This window comes from Elaeis guineensis, chromosome 5 (assembly GCF_000442705.2).
Source record: "Elaeis guineensis isolate ETL-2024a chromosome 5, EG11, whole genome shotgun sequence".
NCBI classification, from domain to species: domain Eukaryota; kingdom Viridiplantae; phylum Streptophyta; class Magnoliopsida; order Arecales; family Arecaceae; genus Elaeis; species Elaeis guineensis.
This window is the reverse complement of record NC_025997.2, coordinates 74,527,076-74,551,315: the sequence shown is the minus strand read 5'-3', so window position 1 is coordinate 74,551,315 and position 24,240 is coordinate 74,527,076. Positions and strand designations below refer to the sequence as shown.

The 24,240-nt window shown below is 39.0% G+C and overlaps 1 protein-coding gene across 5 annotated transcripts in view; it reads right to left on the bottom strand.

Moving 5' to 3' along the window:
* Positions 1–416: 416 nt before the first annotated feature.
* The window catches only part of LOC105035200 (autophagy-related protein 8C-like), a 35,428-nt gene continuing 11,604 nt past the window's right edge, over positions 417–24,240 (bottom strand). For 3 of the 5 annotated variants that reach the window (XM_010910652.4, XM_010910651.4, XM_073257966.1), the window contains 4 exons: positions 14,880–14,935; positions 14,750–14,802; positions 786–904; positions 417–699 (listed from right to left, as the gene is read on the bottom strand). In XM_010910652.4, the coding sequence (XP_010908954.2) occupies positions 605–699; positions 786–904; positions 14,750–14,802; positions 14,880–14,935 (323 nt within the window). In that variant the 3' untranslated portion in view covers positions 417–604. Of the gene's footprint in view, positions 700–785; positions 905–14,749; positions 14,803–14,879; positions 14,967–24,240 lie in introns of those variants that run through there. The other 2 variants (XM_029261871.2, XM_073257965.1) reach the window with 2 other exon arrangements.

Sequence of the window (24,240 nt, the reverse complement as noted above, 5' to 3'; positions counted from 1 at the left end):
ATATATATATATATTTATATATATAGTAAGCTGAGGCTAAATTTGGAACTCAATCTTAAGTTCCAATATGGCTTCAATTTTGATTTTGATTTTTTTTTTTTATAAAACAAATTCCAAGCTCTATTGATCTCAAATCAAATTTCGAATCCGAAAATTCCAAATGGAATCAAGCTTGAACTTCAAGCTAGCCGATGCAACTCGGTTAGATTGCACCTCTACATACAATAGATTTGAGCAATCCTTCAAGATTTATTTTTAATATATTTTGGAGTAACCGTTGGCATGTCACAAGATAAACTGATAACGAAGCTAATGTCAGTTTCCCTGGAAGGGATATGCTACAAATGGAGACGGGAAAAGATTCTACCTGAAATATGGCACGTAAATCAGCCCCTTGACGTGATATAATAATCACATATTCAAACCCATGACATCTAATATAAGCTTTAATGTCAAACATACTTTGTAGCCATCAAATTCAAATATCCTGAACCCCTGGATTCTTGAAGACAGACGACACGACATAAAACACATCATAGGAACAAGGGGGACCGGGTGGAATATACAGGTTTTCAGGTCTTATCTGCAGAGATGCTCCACTGGCTTAGAACGACCCAAATGTATTCTCCCCACTGTAAGTCATGTACAGAAAACCATCTTCATCTTTGTTCTCCTCGTATATTGCAGACATCATCACAGCTGCAATGAAAATATTCATCATCCCATCATGGAATAACCAGAGTAAAGGAAACTGCATTATGATGTTGCAGTTGGATTTCTCTGACCTGTGGGTGGAAGAGTATTCTTGACAAAAATGAAGATGGCCTTCTCAGCACCGAGCTTGATCCTCTTGCGGACCACATAGACAAATTGTCCCACAGTGAGATCAGCAGGAACTAGATATCTGCATCATCAAGGGGTACAATCTTAGTTGCACAAGATAATATAAAACAGAAGACATCCATAATACAAAGTCGCAGGAGGTTTAAATTACCATCAACTAGTAACAATTGATGACAAGAAGAGCGAAAGGCCTTGATGAAACAGAAAACTGTAGCATTTGGAGTGCTAAAAGCAAGCAAATTCACTCTTAAATTCCCATAACCAATCACATGGAAAATTTTAACTTTCATCCTGCATCTCTTGCCTGCTCCTAGTATTTTTGCAAGTTGAAATTTTTTCCCTTGAGAATTTTTTGCATGTGGAAATGTAAGGCCAAATCTTATGAGTCACCAAGTGGAAACACCACATCTTAAGGTACCCATGCGGTAGGTGGAACCTGGAAGCCCTGCTTTCCATTAACCCGGCAACCCGCCAAACTGCAAACAATATTCAAAATTGCCTCTGCTCAAATGGTGACTTGTTTCACCCTCTTGAAATCATTTTCCACGTACGGGAAACAGAGAGGTGAAAAGTTTTCCTTCAGATCCCAACAATATTGCGGCAATATTTTCTTGGTGGAAGAGAGGCAAGGATCACGAATTATTCATTGAAATCACTAGCACCTACTACACCCTTAAGTCTAATTACAATGGACAACAGGGTGTGAGAACCCAACAATATTCAAAAGACTCACACAACAGGGTGAATGCTGGAATCCCATCCCTAGAACACAAAAATTTATAGCAATAAGAGACAAGATAGATGATGCATGTTCTCCGAAAATACATTGAAGAAGTGGGTGGAGGGGAGCAGCCAAAACAGGAGGTTTTGAAGTAAGCCTCAATAGGCCAAGGCCACCCACACCAACTTCCTGAACATGCATTAAAGTTACCATACACGAATTTGACACATCCAGACCCATGTCAGTTCTAAAGAATGCCCCAGCCAGCCCCTGCTCACTTTTCACTACACTTGGCATTTGATGCAATACATCGCTAGTAAGGAATGCCCCTTATAGTTTTGTTATATGGATTCATGTTCATAGAAAGTGACTATAGTTTTACACTAGTTGTCAACCTACCACTACCCTCCTTTATCCCGGCTCGGCACCAGCCATATACAAAACATAGACAGAGTTCCCTTATAATACAGTATACATTAAATTGTAATGTTGATAATATTGAATATAGTATCATATTAAATATTATTATAACCTTGTTATACATTATACTAATATATAGTATAATATTAATATCTTATAATATTATAATATTACAATATTATTATATAATACAAGGTTCGTTGAATCTATATAAGAGGTTGTACCGAACGACCAGTTTGGTATGGTAGACACCCATACTGTGCCGTTCCAGGACATCGAAAACAAAAAGAGAGGCTGGGGTGGGGGGAGAGAGAAAGAGGGGAGAAAGCAAGCCGAAATCTAAGAGAGGAGGGCTATCGTGTGTATGTATATAGAGAGAGAGAGAGAGAGATGGAGAGCGAAGGAAAGGGAGGGGGAGAGGGGTGGTTGGCGAGGGCGAGATTGGCACAAAACCCTTGAAGAAGTGATCAAGAGAATGAGAGACCCTTAGGAGGGCTTTCGAAGCCGAACAAACGAGGTCCAAGGGAGGGATTTTATAAACCGGAGCCTAACCCGACCAAAGAGGTTGAACCGTCTCGAGTTAAAATTGGTATGATTCGGTACAGACTGAACCGACCCGAAATAACAGTATAATGTATAATATAGTATGATAGCATAAGATTTTAATCAAGAATCACCGACTCAAAATCGAACTCCATGCCGACCGATCGGCAGTACAAGTCGATACGCTCCCATAATGGACCATATTAGGTTTGAACCAATATAAAAACGAGGGATGAACCGGGGAGAAAGAAAAAGAGAGGGAGAGGGAGGGAAGGCAAGGGAGCCCGATGGAGACACCCATAGTGGCCATCGGAGGGCTACAGAGGCTGCCGGAGGACCACGGAGCCACTGAGGCCTCTCGAGCTCCATGATCCTCCGCGAGAGAAAAGAAGAAGACGACGGGGAGGCTACCGGCTTAACTGTCTCGTGCTTTTTTAAAAAATGCAACGAAACAGAGGTTTTGCCCTTGTTTGAATCCGCAGCAGCTGCAAGACTACTTTAGGCCATCCAGCGGCTATGATAGCCATCAATCGGGCCGCCAATAGCCTCCCCACCACCTTCCCCTCCCTCCTCTTCTCTTCCTTCCCCTCTCTCTCTACCTTTCTCTCTTATGGAGGGCAGCAGAGCTCCGGAGACCTCGGTGGCCCTCTTGTGGCCTCGGCGGGCCACCGCCAGCCTCTCCCTTTCCTTCCCTCCCCTCCGCTCTCTCTTCCTCTCATTCATTCTCCCTCGCTCCATTTTTCGCTGGTGTTTTGAATCAAATGCCTGAACCGCATCGATTAGCCGTCGGTACAAGATGGATCGGGGCAGTTCGATGAACCATGATTCTAATACATTATATATTGTAAAACATATTATTATATTATGAAATAATAGGTAGTTGAAGTGCAAACTTGTTCAATTTCATAAAAATCACTTTTCTCCATCCATTTATCCCCAACATAAAACAGCACTTTTTTAATCCCATCTTAGCATCCAAACGTAGAGAGAATAACTGCAACCATTGCTTGCTATAACACCATTGAGCTTTACACTTGTTTATGTGAGTATAAATTAATACCTCTGGTATAACATTTCCTTATCCCCAAAAAAACTCAAACCAAATCCAAATGTAGCCTTATTTTCTGGACAACTATTTCAGATATCCTCCAGCACATAACCTTTCAAACCTTCTTTTGATATCTGTTCACCAGTACTAAATGATCTGCAAAATCCAACATATCAAATCCACATTTCACCCTATCTTTTAAAAAAAACCCGCTCCATCCACCGCTCTCTTTTTACTGAAATGTCATCTGCCAACCAAATTTATGGACAGCTAGCATTCAGCACCCAGAACAATAAACCTAACCCTTAAATGAGCTTCTTTTTCTGGATCTTTGTTCTGTAAAAATGACTTCATGTTTCAACAAGAAATAATCTTTAAAGGCCAAAGCATTCCTTTTTCCTTATCATTCCATCTTCCGCATTCTACCTGATTAAATCATGCACAATCTTGATCAAACATCCATCCACATGTCAGAGCAACACATGAAATCCGCCCCTACCCACCAAATAATCACCCCTCCATTCCATTTTTGTCCTTGTAGTTCCGTACTGTCCACAGTCTACTCATACATTTTCTGAAGAACTAGCATTTCGACAGCTTAATCCAATCTCTTTAACCACAGCCCCCTCTCCAGTGAGAGTCCAACAAGTTGGTGGGTAGGGATCCTAGACACTTTGATTATCAACTTATCATATGTTCTGAATTTATCTAACGTGTCTTACCACATTTGGTATGATTACCTGACCACCATTATCCAACAAGTCATCCACATTTTCGGTCAGTATTTTGTAAAAGACATCTGCCAAAAAGACCATTCTATCCTTTGTCTGATGCATGGACTACCGTACCACCCAATACAAGGCATACTATACCATACCAAGCAGAAAACAATATGAAACTCAAGTTCAAGTTGGTATAGGTCCCATACCACCCTGTATCAAAGCATATCAAGTTGTATACTGCCCTATACTAGAGTGTTCCTGAAGGAAGTCCGACTTCTAGGATACGCATGCAAAAATCAGATCGCAGCGAAAATTAAACTGATCTAGATTTAAAATCATTTTAAATCATGCATAAAAAATATAGATCTAATGTACACAAAACCAGAAGCATTCACATGCTGAAATTAAGATTCTAAAATTTAAAATCAGATTAGAAATAACATATATAAATCAAAGATCGGATCTCCATACCTTTACGAGGATCGATGAACACCACAGCTGATAATCGTGGTATACTCCGAGATTCCTCAATCAGCTGCACACGCATTCGACCTCTACGAATATCCACACAAGGTCTTGATCCGATCAAAGGCTCCTGACTTCACTGGAGTGATAGCTCTCTTGCAGAAATCTCCTGATGGTTGATGAAGAACTCCATTTTCTCTCAGACCCTCTCAAAGATGATGGAGAACAAGAGAAGGGAGAGGAAGAAGAAGAGATCCTATATCTCTTTTCTTCCCTAGAACCCACGCCACAAGGAGGAAGAGATTCAACCAATCTCACGGTCTAAAAGAGATGGACGCCTCTCTTATTTCTCACGTACAAGAACCCACGCCCCACTCTCTTGGATCTCAAATTTTTCACGCTAATTTTCAGATCCCTTTTTACGTTAAAAACTTCTCATCGATGCCCCAATCTCTTTTAATAAGGTGGCATCTAGAAAGGATAGGGTTTGAATTTGATTCAAACCCTAGATCCTTATCCACAAGAGAGAGGGGAGGCATGAGAGGGTGTGGGGCGATGAAAACTCAACGTGAAAACCCTTTTTCATGCGAAGGAATGAGGGCGCTGGGGTTATTGCACGTTAGGGTTTCATATGGGGTGCTAGGGAGAGAGTCCCAGTCAATTGGGACTCCTCTTGGTGCTTGGTTCAAGCCCAAATTTAATTCCCATTGGATTAAGGTTTAGTTGCACCCAATTAGAGAAGGACTCCTAGTCCAAATAGGAATCCAAACCTCTTGATTAAATCCTAATTCAATTAGGAATTAGGTCAAACCCAAATCCTAATTAAACAAAGAATTGATCTCCCTTGAGATTAGGTTATCCCATAATCCAATCAAACTTGATCTAATCAAACCCCAACCAAGCCAAATCAAATCCAATTCAATTAGACTTCATCTGAACCCCATTGCTCAATCAGATTGAGTCAATTAGCAATCCAATTATCAATTAATCCTCCTACAACTCACTAACTCTTAGTAAATTGACAATTGCAACAATTACATTGAATTAATCATCAATCATATTGATGATTAAATCTCTCTGTGATTCATAATCACAGATCAACCATCTGATCGGATAAAGATCTCTTTTGTATGTGACTTCATCGGTTCTATTCTGTCTGATAATGAGATATATTGTGATCCCTATCATAATATCATTGAAATTTTTTTTGACAGATTGGAACGATTCCAACTCTGCCCATCAAGGGTCATCGATCATCTAGACGACGCTCGACGAGTCTCACAATTCATCAGTGATACCTAGCAGTATGAAGTGGCAATCCAGCAGAATGAAATATTGAACCTCTAGGTGCAGTTACCGTATAGTTCGATTCTTCTATCGTGAGTTCCGACAAAACGCAGATCAAGAATAACTCTTCAAACCTGTTCGTCCGTCATATGCCAGATTCAATCGACTCGAGTCTATGAAAAACCTTATGAAAACTCCTTTCCATCATTCACCTACCATGACCATGGATTTTAGGATTCAGTCTCATAAACTGCATAGGATCTCTCCCAATCTACCAGGATCAACAGATCCCATCATGATGCACACCCTATTCCTACAATGGATCTACTGTAGCTAACATACACCGCAAGATTTTGAATGACTAGATAACCAAGTAATTGTGCAGTCAAACTACAGCAACCCCATTGTGAACAACCAAGGCACCGCAGGTCAAAAAACTATCTATACAAATGCAATATCGAGTAAGTCACTGATGAATAGGCAGCCATCCAAGTGACTTCTCGTGCTGGTCACACTCAGTACTCTTGATCTCTATCAAGCACCTGTACTCTTGCTCCAGTATCTTCACACTGTAGACTTGAAACTCGTCTACTCAAAAAGGAAAGCGATCCATGCACCAATCTATCCAGATCATTCACCGTCCCTGTGATGATCCATCGATCGGGAGTATTTGGGAATTGATCTCAAATGACACGTGCCTCAAATTCTCAACTGTTGCGAATACGCATCATTGTCAGGTCAACTCGGATGATTCATGGACAAAAATACACATAACATGAATGAAAAAATAACCTAATTTTATTAATTTCAAAAATTCGATTATAAAATTGTCTATATGTGTCAGCTAATCGAGCTTCTAGGGCATACATACATCTAACAATCTCCCGTTTGACCTAAAGCCAATTGACCATAAACCTAAGCCCCATCTTCTCAAGATGAACTTCAGTTTTCTGTTGGCTTAGCAGCTTGGTCAGTAGGTCAGCCACATTATCTGTGGAGTCAACTCTCTGTACCTCAAAGAACTTCTCGAGGTATTCGCAAATCAAATAGAATCGTCACTCGATGTGCTTGGACTTCTGATGAAACCTCGATTCCTTAGCGAGCACTATGACATCATTATTGTCGCAGAAGAGTGGGATCGCATCTGATGGCATCACACCCAGCTCCGCAACAAACTTTTTGAAACAGAATCCTTTCTTAGCAGCCTCCGACGCGACGATATACTCTACCTCTATGGTGGAATCTGCAATGATCGATTGCTTGGAACTCTTCCAGCCAACCACACCACCGTTACACAGGAACACAACCTGATGTAGACTTTCTATCATCAATGTTAAACATAAAGTCGGAGTCAATGTATCCCTGCACCCACAAGTCTCCTTCAAAGACTAAGAATAGATTCTTAGTCCTTCTCAAGTACTTAAGGATATTCTTCACAGCAATCCAGTGATCCTCCTATATTCGACTAATATCTGCTCGTGACACACAACAAGAGAAATATCAGGTCGAATATATAGATAGCGTACATGAGACTCTCTGTAGTAGAAACATAAGGGATCTTGCTCATACGCTGAATCTCCTCAAATGTGCTAGGACATATTTTCTTGAAAAGAACTCCATGCCTGAAGGACAATAGATCTCTTGGAATTTTCCTGGTCGAACTACTTCAATACTTTATCTATAGTTGCTGTAAAAGACCAAACATTCTTTTACATCTATCTCTATAGATTTTTATTCTCAGAATATAGGATGCTTCTCCAAAATCTTTCATGGAGAACTCTTTAGACAATCATAACTTAACAGAAGTCATCACGAAAATGTCATTTCTAATTAGGAGGATGTCATCCATATACAATACGAGAAATGTGACAGCCCTCCCACTGACTTTCTCGAAACACACGATTTCTCCTCATTCTTGATGAAACTAAACAATTTGATCACATCGTTAAAACGAGTATTCCAACTTCGAGATGCTTGCTTTAGTCCATAAATGAACCTTTGCAGACCTTATGATCTCTATTACTGGACGTGAAACCCAAAAGCTGCTCCATATAGATTTCTTCAAAATATCCATTCAACAAGACAGTTTTCACATTCATCTGTCAAATCTCATAATCATAAGCCGCTGCAACAGCAAGCAGTGTTCGAATGGACTTTAACAATGACAACTGACTAAAAAATCTCCTGATAGTCAATACCTTCGCGCTGACTATAACCTTTAGCCACAAGCCTATCTTTAAAGATCTTCACCTTTCCATCTGAACCAATCTTTCTTTTGAAGATCCATTTGCATCCAATAAGAACTATTCCTTCTAGTGGATCTACTAAGGTCCAAACTTAATATGCATCGAGTCAATCTCTGATCTCATCGCTTCCAACCATTTCTCGAAGTCGATGTCTAACATCGCCTCGTCATAGATTTTAGGATCATCAATATGATCTATATCACCCATGAGGAACGTTTCTTCATCCTTATCACTATACCGATATACCTTTCAGGAGGATGAGATCCTAGTGGATCTACGAGGTGGAATAGATTCTTTAGATTCTATGACTCACTGCTCTTCAAAGATACTCTCTTCAAACTCAATTTTTCTCCTACTGCCTCCATTTTGGATACTCTTCTTTTAAGAATATGACATACCGGCTCACAATCACATTGTGATCCTATGAAAGATAAAAATAATATCTCCCAAAAACTCTTTTGGGTATCCTATGAAATAAGTTCTCATAGACCTACTCTCTAACTTATCCGTCTGTTGTCATTTGACAGGGACCGGACATCCTCAAATTCTGAGGTGACTAAAATTTGACTTCTTATCAGGCCATATCTCATATGGTGTGGTAAAAATAAATTTAGAGAAAATCTGATTAATTAAGTAATTGATTGTTAACAAAATATGCCCCCCAAAAAATAGAAAGATCAATAAAGCTCATCATGGATCGAACCATATCTAATAGAGTCTGATTTTTCCATTCTGAAATCCCATTGAGCTGAGGCATTTCAGGTGGAGTCCATTGAGAGATTATGCCATTTTCTTTGAGATAATCAAGAAATTCTTCACTTAGATATTCTCCTCCTTGATCTGATTGAAATATCTTAAGTAATTTTTCAGTTTGCTTCTCTACCTTAGATCTGAATTCTTTGAACCTCTCAAAGACTTTGAATTTGTCTCATAAGAAATACGTACCCATATCGTGAAAAATCATCGATAAAAATGATGAAGTAGAGATAACCTCTTCTAATCGGTACATCAAATGGACCGCACACATCTGTATGTATCAGAGCAAGCACCTCAGTGGTCCTTTCTCCATGTCCTACTTAGGATAGCTTGATCATTTTTTCTTGAAGACAGGACTCAGACTGAATACGACTAATCCGAGAACGAGTCTAAAAGACCTTTCACCAGTCTGTTAATCCTTTCCTCTCCCTTATGACCTAACCTAATATGTCACATGTACTTTAGATCAATCTCATCTCTGCATCTCTTAGACCCAACGACACTCACTATTTGCTCGGATAGGTTAACTGATTCATCTGCATCGACATGTAAATGACAGAGACTATTAATTAAGTGACCACATCCAACCATTTTATTTTTAAAATAAATAGTATAATAATCCTTATTGAAACTAATTTCATAGTCATCCTATACCAAGCTTGAAATAGAAATCAAATTTCTGCTAGTAGCAAGTACATAATAATAATCTCTTAATTTTAGACAAAAATCAGACGGTAGTCAAAGGGAATAGGTCCCTACGATCACAGCAGCAACTCTTGCTCCGTTGCTTACTTGTAGGGTTATCTCTCCTAGCCTCAACCTTCTATATTCTTAAGATCCTATATTGAAGTACACAAGTGTACACTAGAACCAGAGTCTATAACCCAACTGCTTGTAGAAAAAATCGTAAGATTAGTCTCAATCACAAACAAATCCGACATATCTTTTAAAAGTGTCTCTTGAACTCTTTACGATCCCTTACATAATTTCTTGGTCAAAGACAACCTAATTACTCAAAACACAAAACACTTTTCAAGTTTTTAAACCAATCCTTAAAATTAGAATCTAACAATCAGTTGTACTCAAAGAAGCGGGCAAGTCACTTAGAGGTAGATAATTTTTCTACAGAGAGATTAAGATTCTAGTTAGACTTTTATAATTGATAATTAGTTTGTTTTAGAGATTTTATTTTAAAAATAAACTACCTCCCACTATTTCAGCGAATCCCTACACTCCTCAAGTGAGGAAACGAGAATCCCTTCGCAAGTTAGGGTTCCTAACAGGTGCTGCGATCCCACTGATTGGCATGCTACCTCATCTAACAATTATTGATAAACATGTTAACCAATAGGTGGACAACTATTGACTAATGCTTTTCAAGCAAATTGCACTAGATCTGGTCTCTAGGTCCTGAAACCTCATCTGATAAATTATTGATCTCATTTCCTAGTTCAATCAAATCCACTATTGAGCGCGACTGAAGCCGTCATTGAGACCCTCATCTGACAGTTATTGGGCCTACCTCCATCTCCACCTCGCAGCATCTCATGTTAGTAGAGTGATTGCTTCTCTCCTGATGCAACTGAACTACTATGTCCAGCCGAGAACAATCAACATTAGAGAGGACACGACACTCTACATGGTGGAAAACCTTACGACTTAATATTAACAAGATTTTTAATTTAGATCTCTTTAATCCTAAATAGTCATAACTGTTATGACTAACCCTAAGGGCATGGGCTAGCTCGAATCACCAAGCAACCACATCAAAATTAATCAACCAAATTGGCCAGAAAATATAAGATCAATGGGGATCCCCCTGTTGCTTTCCTTAGATACCAATAAATTGACCAAATTAGCGAACGAAATCAATTAAATAACCACCTCTCTTTAGATCGAGCCAAACTACTTTCTTTAAATACCAATAGGTCAATCAATTTCAAATAGGTTAGCTTGTGTAATTCAGGCTCGAGCCATTGAGCCAAATAGATCTTTAAATTAATCGATCCAATATGTGGTTGTTAATCGATGTGACAAATCTACAACTATTAGATTGATCTCGAACACTCTTGACCTAATCCTAATCAACTCTTGATTGGATTGGATCAACTGCTCATCTCGATTGAGCCCTACCACGTACTAATCGATTATCCAAAAGTAATCGAATTACTAGACCTAATTGAACTATCCAAGCCCAAAGTCTCATGTTTAAGATTAAGATCTTAAATTCTCAATTTCAGATTTTAATCTTAATTTCAGATCCTTAATACTTAATTTTAGATCTTTAATTAAGTGCAATTATGAACATGAGATTTAGTTTAGATGTTGAAACTACTTTCATATCTAAATATTTAATCATGTATCTCATACATAACCACATAAATTTCAGATTTATGTTTAGATCCTAAACGATTTTGGATGCAGGATTTTGTACAAAAGTAAATTCTTTCTTTTCACGATTCTTCTTGATTCACACAGGCATCCCTTCCACCAGTCCTCTATGATAGGACGGCCTTTACTATGAATCTCGAAGAGTACTAGACTACGAAGATTTAATCTACATCTACATATATCATATATGCATAAACTAACACAGATTTCACACATCTCATGTATAAACAAGATCTAATACATCATACATATTTAAATTAGATCTAATCTAATTTACCAAATCTGATTTTCATATCTAAAGATCTGATTTTTAGATCTTAATAACATGCATGTGAAACTAAATCTGGCTCTGATACCACTTGAAGGAAGTCCGACTTTCCGGATACACATGCAGAAATCAAATTGCAGCAAAAATTAAACTGATCTAGATTTAAAACTTTTTTTAAATCAAGCATGCATACAAAATATAGATCTAATCTACACAATCAGGAGCGTTCATATGCTGAAATTAAGATTCTGAAATTTAAAATCAGATGGGAGATAACATCTGTAAATCGGAGATCCGATCTTTATACCTTTACGCAGGTCGATGAACACCAATGCTGATGATCGTGATATGTTTCGAGATTTTTCGATCAACCGCACCCGCGTTCGGCCTCTACGGATATCCACACAAGATCCTCGAATGCGATCAGAGGCTCCTGACTTCACCGGAATGCTAGCTCCCTTGCAGAAATCTTCTGATGGTTGATAAAAAACTTCTGCATCATTTTCTCTCAAACCCTCTCAAAGATGATGGAGAATAAAAGAAGGGAGAGGAAGAAAAAGAGATCCTATCTCTTTTCTTCCCTGGAACCCACACGCCACAAGGAGGAAGAGATTCAACCAATCTCACGGCCCAAAAGAGATGGATGCCTCCCTTATTTCTCACGGATAAGAACCCATGCCCCACTCTCTTGGATCTCAAATTTTTCACGCTAATTTTCAGAACCCTTTTTGCATTAAAAACTTCTCACCCACGCCCCAATCTCTTTTAATAAGGTGGCATCTAGAAAGGATAGGGTTTGAATTTGATTCAAACCCTAGATCCTTATCCATAAGAGAGAGGGGAGGCGTGAGAGTGTGTGGGGCGATGAAAACTCAATGTGAAAACCCTTTTTCATGCGAAGGAATGAAGGTGCTAGGGTTATTGCGCGTTAGGGTTTCATATGGGGTGCTAAGGAGAGAGTCCCAGTCAATTGGGACTCCTCTTGGTGCTTGGTTCAAACCCAAATTCAATTCCCATTTGATTAAGGTTTAGTTGCACCCAATTAGAGAAGGATTCCTAGTCCAAATAGGAACCCAAAACCTCTTGGTTAAATCCTAATTCAATTAGGACTTGGATCAAACTCAAATCCTAATTAAACAAGAAATTGATCTCCCTTGAGATTGATTATCTCATAATCCAATCAGATTTGATCTAATCAAATCCAAATCAAGCCAAATCGAATCTAATTTAATTAGACTTGATCCGAATCCTATTACTTCAAATTGAGCCAATTAGCAATCTAATTGCTAGTTAATCCTCCTACAACTCACTAACTCTTAGCAAATTTGACAATTGCAACAATTACATTAGATTAATCATCAATCATATTAATATTAAATCTCTCTATGATTCATAATCACAGATCAACCATATGATCGGACAAGATCTCTTTTGAATGTGACCCCATAGATTCTATTCTATCTAGTAGTGAGATATACTGTGATCCCTATTACAATATCATCGAAATTTCTTTTGACGGGTTGGAACGATTCCAATTCTGCCCATCAAGGGTCATCGATCATCAAGACGACGCTCGACGAGTCTCACAATCCACAATGGCAATCCAGCAGAATGGAATATTGAACCTCTAGATGCGTTATCATGTATTTCGGTTGTTTTGTCGTGAGTTCCGACAAGACGCAGATCAAGGATAACTCGTTAAATCGGTTCATCCGTCATATACCAGATTCAATCAACTCGAGTTCGTGTGAAATCTTATGAAAACTCCTTTCCATCATTCACCTACTATGACCATGGATTTTAAAACTCAGTCTCATGAACTGCATAGGACCTCTCTCTATCTACCAGGATCGACAGATCCCATCTTGATGCACATCCTATTCCTATAATAGACCTGCTGTAGCCAACATACATCACAATATTCCGAATAACTAGGTAATCAAGTGATTGTACAGTCAAACTACAGCAACCCCATTGTAAACAGCCGAGGCATCGCAGGTCAAAGAACTATCTACACAACTGTAACATCGAGTAAGTCACTGACGAGTGAATAGCCATCCAAATGACTTCTCATGCTGGTCATGCTCAGTATCCTTGATCTCTATCAAGCACCTGCACTCTCACTCCAGTGTCTCCACACTGTAGACTCGAGATTCGTCCATCCGAAAAGGAAAGCGATCCGTGCACCACTCAATCCGGATCATTCACCGTCTCCATGATGATCCATCGATCGGAAGCATTTAAAAATTAACCCCAAATAATGTGCCTAAAATTTTCAACTCTTAAGAATAGGTGTCATTGTCAGGTCAACTCCTTAAACAATTCATGGATACAAAAATATACATAATATGAATAAAAAAATAACTCAATTTTATTAATTTTCAAAAATTCAATTGCAAAATTATGTCTCAGAAAGTGTACATATATCAGTCAATCTGGCTTCTAGGACATACATCTAACAGTTCTAACCCATACCAGGGTGTTCCAATCCATACCAAGATAAAAAGTGAAAAAAATGGTTAAAGAGCTGTTTCAATACAGAAAATGTACCACACCGTACCGACCATACCATACCAATAATACTGTACCAAACTAGTAAAACGCCAATACGGTACCTAATACCAAGATAGCAGACCTTGGTCTGATGTGTCTGTGTTTAATAAGCATTATCAGAAAGTACAGCAAAATCTATTGAATATGAAGTCCTATAGGAATCTGATATCAACCACTCAAACAAAGGAACCAAGTCATAAATTGATAGAGTAAATTAGCACAAACAACCATCAAAAGTAGAATTTCCAAGGGTGAATAGTTATTGTACTAGATAGAAATTAAGAAAAAGAACTTAGTTTAATTTAGCCCTTCACCCACCAGAAATTACAGCAATCACTATTAAAGGTGAATAGAGTCCTCGACATGTAAACAACTGTCATGACAAAATAAATTTGGTTCGATGTATTGGTAGTAGTTATAATAATAAACATGAACATGAATAATCAGTAGTTCCCTTAGTACTAAAAGTGCATGCAGTTAACTGACTTCTTCTTGTCAATGTCTGGTATGTCACTCCTTTCAGCTTTCTCAACGATCACCTATATTAAATAAAAAGTTACATAACTAAACAGACTGGTCATGGAACATGTAAGACAAGAATGCAAGAGTAACTCACAGGAATTCTATCAGGATACTTCTCTCTGATACGAGCAGCTTCTGCCTGTCTCCTCTCTGAGGTACAGATGCATAGTTTAGAATCACACTAGAATGAGAAAAAGAACGAAATCCATTATATGTAAAGTTGATGCAAAATCAGGAACTAACAGATGATTGCAGGACTGCTTTAACCTCATAGAAGACAAGAGATAAAATGGTTATATCCTGACAGATGACATCCTGAGAGAGAATAACAGGACAAATAAATTCCATCATACAGCACAAGGGTTATGCTGTGAACTTTACCAACAGACTACAAATAGCAGGCGAGCCCTGAACTCTGTTTTCTCTAACAAAACCTAGAGAACAAATACTAAAATTTGGACGTATCCAAATAACAATCTTTCAGAAGTCCTAGCTTAGCATCCAACTTAATTCCCTCTTTACTGGCCTGGTTTGGCCAGACTGTTTGTAGACTAAGAAGGGCCACGACTAGGCTTGATTTTAGTACAGTATTAAGCCTACCAAGTTTTCAGACCTGTTACATTATGTGGCTCACTCCATTGCTGTTCTAATTAAATCAAGCATTTTTTTTATTCTATAACTAGAGATAAACAACATTTATTATTTAACATGGTTTTATGTGGCAGGACTAACAGACAATGTTATAATCAGATGCCCCCTACATGTGTTCCGTCTGGTGGAGACAAACATATAAATCGCATGTAGTCATTGTTGCAGAGCAGCACCAACTATAGTTGAGTACATCACACTCCTAATATGCGCATTAGGCTGCCCAATGATGTTATCGTCTTATCGATATAAACTCATATTCAAGTGCATATATTTCACTGTTAGCTTGAGATCCTAAGAAGCTAGAAATATTCAGTACAAACATAACCAACCAAATTGTTCAAAAGCTTTATCGCAAATATTGTTTACCACAGTGAATCATGATTGTGTGAATACCTAGGACGTGGGGAGGATGGACAAATATGCAACATTATGCTTAGGTTTACAACAATGTCAATACAACTCAGCATATAACCACAAGAGGAAAAGAATAAGCTACAACAAGCATCGAACATAAATTACTTCAAAAAATAGTATATCTATGGATTCAATTGGAACTTGAATTATCCAGTTGCTATAAAGCGAGAATGAACTTCTGCTCACAATATATGTCACCTGGTAGTTATGTTATCATATACTAGTTTGTAATACTATAGAATTGTATCATTAACAGCTCAGAAATGGAAAAACACATGCTATTCTCTAAAATGACCATACTAAATGTTTTCCAAATATCAGAATGAAACGTATGAAAATCGTTGGTTTCTTATAATAAAATCTCAGCATATTATTATGGATTGCACATAAAAATAAAACAGGCAAACAGGCAAGCAGCCAAGTAGTGTTACTTGGACGCTTGCCTTAAGCTAACCAAAGTATCCAGAAATTCAACTCCAAAAATACCCAGAATTGGCACTTGACACAATAATGTGCCATGTGATACAATATATTTAGAAAAAATAGAAATAAAATGTCGTGTCATTTCACCAGAATTATCAGTATACTTAAAGCTACAATGTTTGACATGGAGAGGATAGGACATGCTGCCAACTACTCTAAATCAGGTTATTTATTCCTTGCAGGACACCCTAAAACATTGTCCCAAGACAAACATTTTCAAGAGTACCAGGTGCCTTGTTATGTCTTGTCCAAGCATCCAAAAACACTTAATGTGTCAAGGAATATTATAGAACTAGAATGCCAATGTAACATGGGCAAACATATCTTGAAAGTTCTGCCTCTTTTCAAAGGATAAACATATTATCCTTCATTTACAGAGGGTCTAAAAATGAGCAACATGTAGCAGAACAGAACAAAAGAACATTTCTTCCCTATTGCTTAATCTTAATGCTAAAATTATCTATAACTTACAACACTACCAATTAAAGAAGGATATAATTTGAACTTCAATTAAAAGATATGCTTTCCACTTGCCATAATAAATGCATGCTTCCATTAGAGAAGGATACCAAATTTGAAGAGAAGGGCTCAACATGCAAGGATAACCCTAAACTGCAAGTGCTATGCACATGGTTTTTATTTTTATGTTTGGTAAGACATGTAATTTGTATTAAAAATAATAATAAATGCTATGAGTATAACGAGATGCAATCATATTTTTAAATATTTTTAATAAAAACTATTTGAATAAAAGATGATGATAAATGTTAAAGGTAGGACTTAAACCTTCAACTTGTGGTGAAAGGCCAAACATCCTAGAGTTACCCATTTTTTGACAACACTTAAACTCATCCTCCACCAAAACTTTTTGATCTTCGCCTTTTGACACATTTTAACATGAGTTAAGCCTCTAGTTTTCCCTTCTATATATTCCACCCCATCTTTAGTTGCTGATTTGTGACATAACTCTTCATAGACCTTGAATATAACTTCTCGTACCGCCTCTTAACTTCCTTCCTAGCCACCTTATAGTTTTCATATGCTTATCTTTTCCCACGTGGTTAGTCTTCCACAGCACTCTCTTTTAGCCTTCACCACCAACTGAACTTTCTCATGACACCACCAAATTTCCTTACCAAAGGGCAATTTTCCCTTTGACTCTCCTAATACCATCGTAGCTATTTTCTTAATACTATTAACCATCTCATCCCACATGATATTGATTTCCTCATCTACACCCATTTTCCTTCCTTCAACATGCTATCCTTAAATGTCATTTCTCCCCCTAACAAAATCTACCACCTATTCCTCAGGTTCCTATTTCCTTTAATCCTTCTCTTCCATTTCCTAATACACACATCAAAAACCACTAATCTACATTTGATGGTTAAACTCTCACCCGCTATAGCCTTGCAACTTTTACGCAAAACTTAACAGTCTTTCTAGTAAAAAAAAAAATTATTGACTAGCATTATGCCCACTTTAAAGGTTATCAAATAAGAACCCTTCTATAGTGAATGTTAGCTAATACCGGGTCATATTTCATCGAGAACTCCAAAATAGCATAGTCTTTTCCATTTCTATCTTTGAACCTATAACATCCATGCATCCTTTCCAAACCTATACTATATTACCCATCTTTTATGGGATAAAAAATGTAATGTCGGGAATGTGGAAGAGGTGAAGAAAATCAGACATAGCTCATGCACAAGAACATCACAGGAGTTTGCATCATACACTAGAACAAATTTTCTAGATGCTCTAATAAATGCTTCCATTAAATAATGATTCATGGGAACTTCAAATAAAAGGGTTCATGATGTTAGTGGGGGCGTGGGATGGGGGATCTGAACTGCATTCTTGCAACCTTTAATCCGGTTGCAATACTATAATGTTTATAATACAAATGGCTCAGTGTTAGGATTTATACTCCCCTAACAAGAGTCTCAAATTCTAGAATGAGAAGGCCTCCGAAGGCAATAGTATGAATGCTGAAAATTAAAAGAACAAGAGAAAAATAGCAATTCATGCCCTTTAAAGGTGGCCGATCAGGTTTATTTATAGCCTTCTACACTAGCTAGATTAATATAGAAAATAAAGAGAAAAATAACAGCTAGGACTGGTTTATAATTTCAGCCATTCTTGCTTTATTTGTTGATGCTGATTAGCCATTCTCGCTTTACTTGCTGATTTATTGCTTTATTTGCTGATCTGCTGATTTATTGCAGACTTGTTCCCAAGCTGAAATGAAAAACCTTTTGCTGTCCTATTTGTTTCCAACTATGTAGATTACATTCCTTATCAAAATAAGGTTGAATCAAGCTAGATTTATGACTGATCAACTATCCTATTTGTTTCCAACTATGCTAATTATATGCCGTATCAAAATAGGACTGAATTAAATTAGATTTATGACCGATCAAAGTTGCCATTGTAACAACTCCCCACCCCTTCGAGACACCTTATCTCCAAGGTGCAATATCGGGAAAGCAAAGGGCAAGATCATCATGGTCCACCCAAGTTGCTTCTTCTTAAGATCATCGTGGGTTCTTCGAAATCTTCAGGTAATGCCTCCTCGCCTTCTTGTGACTGTTTGTCGTAGGCTTCCTCGACATCTCAATGCTCATCGTCAGGCATCACCAAGTATAGTTGAGTTTTGCATTTGTACCTCGGCTTCCATTTTCCGTCGCACTAGAAGCAGAGCCCCTTCTTCCTTCTTTCCTCAACCTGAGGTGGTAAAGCTTCGCATGGCATTGGTTGGAGCCTTATGGGCTCCACTAGTGGCCGACCCACCATAGAAGGGCCTTGGAGGTGGTCGGCCAGCAAGTATGCTTACTAGTTGGTTATTATAGTTATTTGTCGGCTGAAATTGGAGTTGTGGATGAGCTTTATATGATGGGACCGTCAAAGCCAACTTCTCCGCCACTTTTCCTTCTTTGTGAGCCTCCAAAATCGATGTAGGCTCATGGGCAAACACCTCCACCTGTAGAGACTCCTTCAAGCCGCCAATAAAGAAGCCAATCAAAGCATCTTCGGAGATGTTAGGCAGCATATCGAACATCCGTTCAAATTCAGCTTGGTGGTTAGCAACAAACCCCCTCTGTCAAAGTTGGTGAAGTGCCACCATGTAGTTCGTCATTCAATCTGACCCGAATCATGTCACAATTGCTTGCTTGAAATCCTCCCATACCGGCTGCCCCATTCGTGCAAAGTACCATTTATACCATTGTGCGGCCTCCTCCAAATAAAGCAATGCGATTACCACCTTGCAATCTTCCAACGTGTTTGTGCATTTAAAATAATTTTCAGTAGCAAAAAGCAAAACTTGTAGGTTTGTCTTACTATCGAACGTCGAAAAATCAACCTTTGAAGATCAAGGTTGCACCGCTTGTTGAGGACAATGATGCTCACTGTTAGGAATTGTATCCTAAAGCCAATTGACTTATTGTAAACAATTGGGCTCTTGTATATGAATTATTGATCAATGAATAAAAGTTATTTTGGCAAGTAAATCATATTGACATCTTCCCTATAGAACTCTTAATTTTATAATGAAGTCCTTAGAACCATAATACAATCGATAAAGAAGGATTTATCGAATAATTCTTCAACATGTTCGCGACCAAATGATACATCATTAAAAGGACAATGACATTTATCGAGTGTAAGTCATTGTATGCCATATAGATTGGTTGTCCTCGTAATCAAAAAGTGTGGAGATCCAGATACGACATACAAGTGAGATGTAGGAGTACATCATTACGGAACAAATGACTCACCTGCTAAATGCTCTGCTGTCAAGAGCAGCTCACGAAACGTATGGGCATAAGTGTCCTTCAGACCTGAAATCATCATAGTGATTTGCGAGCAACTCACTATGCTTTGGTGCCGCTATCTGCATTTCTAATGCAGTGACAGAAGACTACTGGGTGCAGCAAATACTTGCGAAGTCTGTGTGTAGATCAAAATGGGATTGACCCCTCCAGATTACAGAAGATAATGCATCACTGTATTTCAATTTAGTAAAGCTTTGGCCAGGATAATCCATGTGATGGATTTGAAAGGTTGAAATACAATGTGGATGACTTATTTGTGAGCTCAAGTGTGGTGCTTCCAAGCCTTGAAAACTGATGAAAAAAGAACAAGGTGTGAAGGAAGCATCAGGAACATCAGCCAGCAGTCGAGTCCGCTCAAACTCTGAGAGAGCCGACTCGGATGGCAGACAGAGAGCTGTGTTTCTGGCACCAAAGGATGATACAGCAGTCGAACCGGCTCGAGCTCTGAAAGAGCCGGCTCGAACAACAGACAGAGAGCTGTGAGCCAGATCGAGTCGGCTCGAAGCCTAATAGAGTTGGCTCGAACAATGCGACGAAGGCAGTGTTTTCAGTACGCTGCAGATTAGGCATGCCCGAGCCGGCTCAGACCCTGACAGAGCCGACTCGACTGTACGAACAAAAAACTTTCAATATTCTAGTTTGGGCTAGAATTGGGTTTAATTCTAGTGACTTAAGACCTTGGTTTTGGAGGTCTTAAGAAGCTAATCCAAGGATTGGACTAAGAATTTAGTCTAATGGGTGTGCAAGACAAATCATGGGTGTACATGGACTTGGAAATTGTACCAAATTGTATTAGCTTGGGAGAGTTTTTGGTTTGGATCAAATTGACCATGTATATATACAATTTTGTATATGATTTTGATGGAATGAAATCATAATAAAAGTCTTTTCTCCCTAATTAATCTCTCTCTCTCCCTCATGTTTCTCCTCTCTTCTTCCTCATGCCTAGGGTTCTTTTAGGCCCAATCTGATCCGCCAAGAAGCTTTTCCTCCCATCCTTACTACTGCTTCCACGATCTACGATCAGCAAGGGAAGATCCGACCCTGGCAACAATTGGTATCAAAGCTTTGGAGTTAGATCTGGTGGAGGAAAGGTCTTGGACACGTGATTTGGATAAAGATTTGCCTTGATCTTGAGTAATTTGTCCTATTTTATCCAAAATTACATAGATTTGTGAGTATTCCTTGTGTGGAATTGAAATCTATGTGAAATGGCGTCGAGTACCCTTAAGACAACCTTTGGAAAGTTTAATGGCAAGAGAAATTTTATCCTTTGGCAGCAAAGGATGAAGGATCTGTTAGTTCATAACAGAATTTACAAGATTTTGATTAGGGATAGGCCTAAAAAGATTTCTATTGAAGATTGAGAGGAATTGGAGAGAATAGCTTTTAGCACAATTGGAATGTGCCTTGCTGATGAGGTTTTGCTTGAGATTAGCACAGAGACTACACCGAAAGAGCTCTGGAAGAAGTTTGAGAACACATACATCGGCAAGAACATGACAAACAAGTTGTGGTTAAAAAAGCAACTGTATAATTTGAGGATGCCCGAAAGAGAAGATCTGATTGCCCACATCCAAAAATTCAATCAAGTTTGCTTGGATGTCACGAGCCTTGATGTGAAGATTGATGAGGATAGAGCTCTCCTATTGTTGTGTTCGTTGCCAATTTCTTATGATGATCTCATCACTATTTTGGTATATAAGAAAGAGACCCTTAATTTTGAGAAAATGGTTGGAGTTCTCAGATCAAATAAGCAGTGAGAGAAACTATGTAAAAGTAGCCCTAACTCAGAGGTACTTGCTGTGAATGAAAGGCAAGGAACACCCAAAGAGAGGATTCGGGATAAGTCTAAAGGTAGATCGAAGTCTCGAGAAAATTTGATGACTGTAAAATACTACAAGTGTCATCAACCTGGTCATCTAAGGAGGAATTGCCCACTTCTGAAAAATGAGGAGAAGGGCAAGGTTGGATCAACTAGTGAGAGTGGTGCTCTATCATCTAAAGATAGTGGAGATGATGTACTGATAGTTTCAGATGGGGCAGTAAAGTTTGATAGCCATTGGACACTTGATTCAGCATGTTCCCACTACTACACTGCACATCATGATTGATTTGCCTCCTATGAGAAATCAAATGGTGGTGGTGTGAGTCTTGAAGATGATCACCCATGTAGAGTGGCTGATGTTAGTGCTATCAAGATGAGGATATATGATGGAGTCATACGAATACTTACCAATGTGAAGCATATGCCGGAACTGAAGAAGAATTTGATATCCCTGGGTTACTTGGAGAAGCAGGGATATGCTTTCAGTTGTTAGCCAGGGAGTGGGTATTTGAGGATCTCCAAGGGTGCATGGTGATGAAAAGGAGAAGACTGAGCAATAACCTACATAGGATGGAAGACTCAGTGATTACTAATAGTGCAGAGGCTTCTGTAGCAGTACAGAAACAGTTCACTTACCAGCCATGGCACTATCATATGGATCACATGAGTGACCAAGGGTTCACGAAATTGAGTAGGAGAGGACTGATTCCAGCACTCAAGGAGGGTGATGACTTTTGTGAGCCTTGTATCTACGACAAACAGCATAGGGTGAAGTTTGCTAGTAGTATCAAGCGGAGTGAAGCTGTTTTAGAGCTTGTTCACTTAGACTTATGAGGGGACCGACACCTGTTGTGGCTCGGGGTAGAGCTAGATACTTTGTCACCTTTATAGATGACTTCTCCAGGAGAGTTTGGGTGTATCTGAGCAGGAAAAAATCAGAGGTGTTTGCCCAATTTAAGGTCTGAAGAGCTGAGGTGGAGAAGATAGGACAACCAATGAAGTGTTTAAGATCTGATCATGGAGGAGAGTACACAAGCTTGGAGTTCAGGAGGTACTATGAGAAAAATGGCATCAAGCGCCATTATACAGTGAGGATGACCCCTCTGCAGAACGATGTCGCGGAGAGGATGAACCAAACACTAACTGAGAAGGCCAAGAGCTTGAGGCTACAAGCATCACTACCCAAGTCTTTTTGGGGTGATGCTCTAACATTTGCTTGTTTCCTTGTTAACAGATCTCCCCATAGATCACTCGATGGAGGACTTCTCGAGTAGTTTAGAGTGGGAAGAAGGTGAAGCTTGGCCATCTGAAGGTATTCGACTGTCCGACTTATGCTTTAGTGGAGGAAGCCGAACAGAGCCAGTTGGACCCAAAATCACAAAAGATGATCTTCATCAAGTATCCTGCAAATGTGAAGAGTTACTTGCTGTGGGATCCACATTCCCAGAAGTGTGTCATTAGCAGGAATGTGATCTTTGATGAAAAGAGCATCTTAAGGAAGCGAAGAAGTGCGGATGGAGCTGGAAAGATAGTTCAAGGCAATAGTGAACAACACTCGCAGTCAGATGATTTGCTTTCAATTTCAAGCTCGAAACGTGTTCAGTTTGAGGTGAAGTTGGGAAGGCATGGTCATACATCTGTGGAGGATCAACGAGGAGAGGATGTTGTCTGAGAGAAAGTGCAGAGGTAGCCACGGACAACAGACTTGCAGAATACAGCAAGGGGAGTGGCACTGCACATGCCGAAGCACACTGTTCATAAATCGATTACGTATAACATTGATGAGATAATTTTCTATGCTTTCATCACTGCCAATGGTGATCCAGAGACCTTCGAGGAGGCCATGGAGAGTCCAGATAGGGAGTCATGGATGCAAGCCATGATGAAAGAGATGAAGTCTCTCAGGAAGAACAGAACATGGCAGTTGGTGGATCTACCGGAAGATGCTCGACCCATTGGCTCCAAATGGGTTTATACCAGAAAGGAGGCACCTTCAGAACAAGATGGAGTGAAATACAAGGCTAGACTTGTAGCCAAAGGATAATCACAGAGAGGAGTTGATTATACAGAGATATCCTCTCCGATTATCAGGCATACATCTATTAGGGTGCTGTTGAGCATTGTAGCAGCACAGGATCTGAAATTAGAGCAGATGGATGTGAAGACGGTATTTTTTCATGGTCATTTGGAGGAGAGCATTTATATGGAGCAACCAAAGGGGTTTAGAGAACTTGGGTCAGATG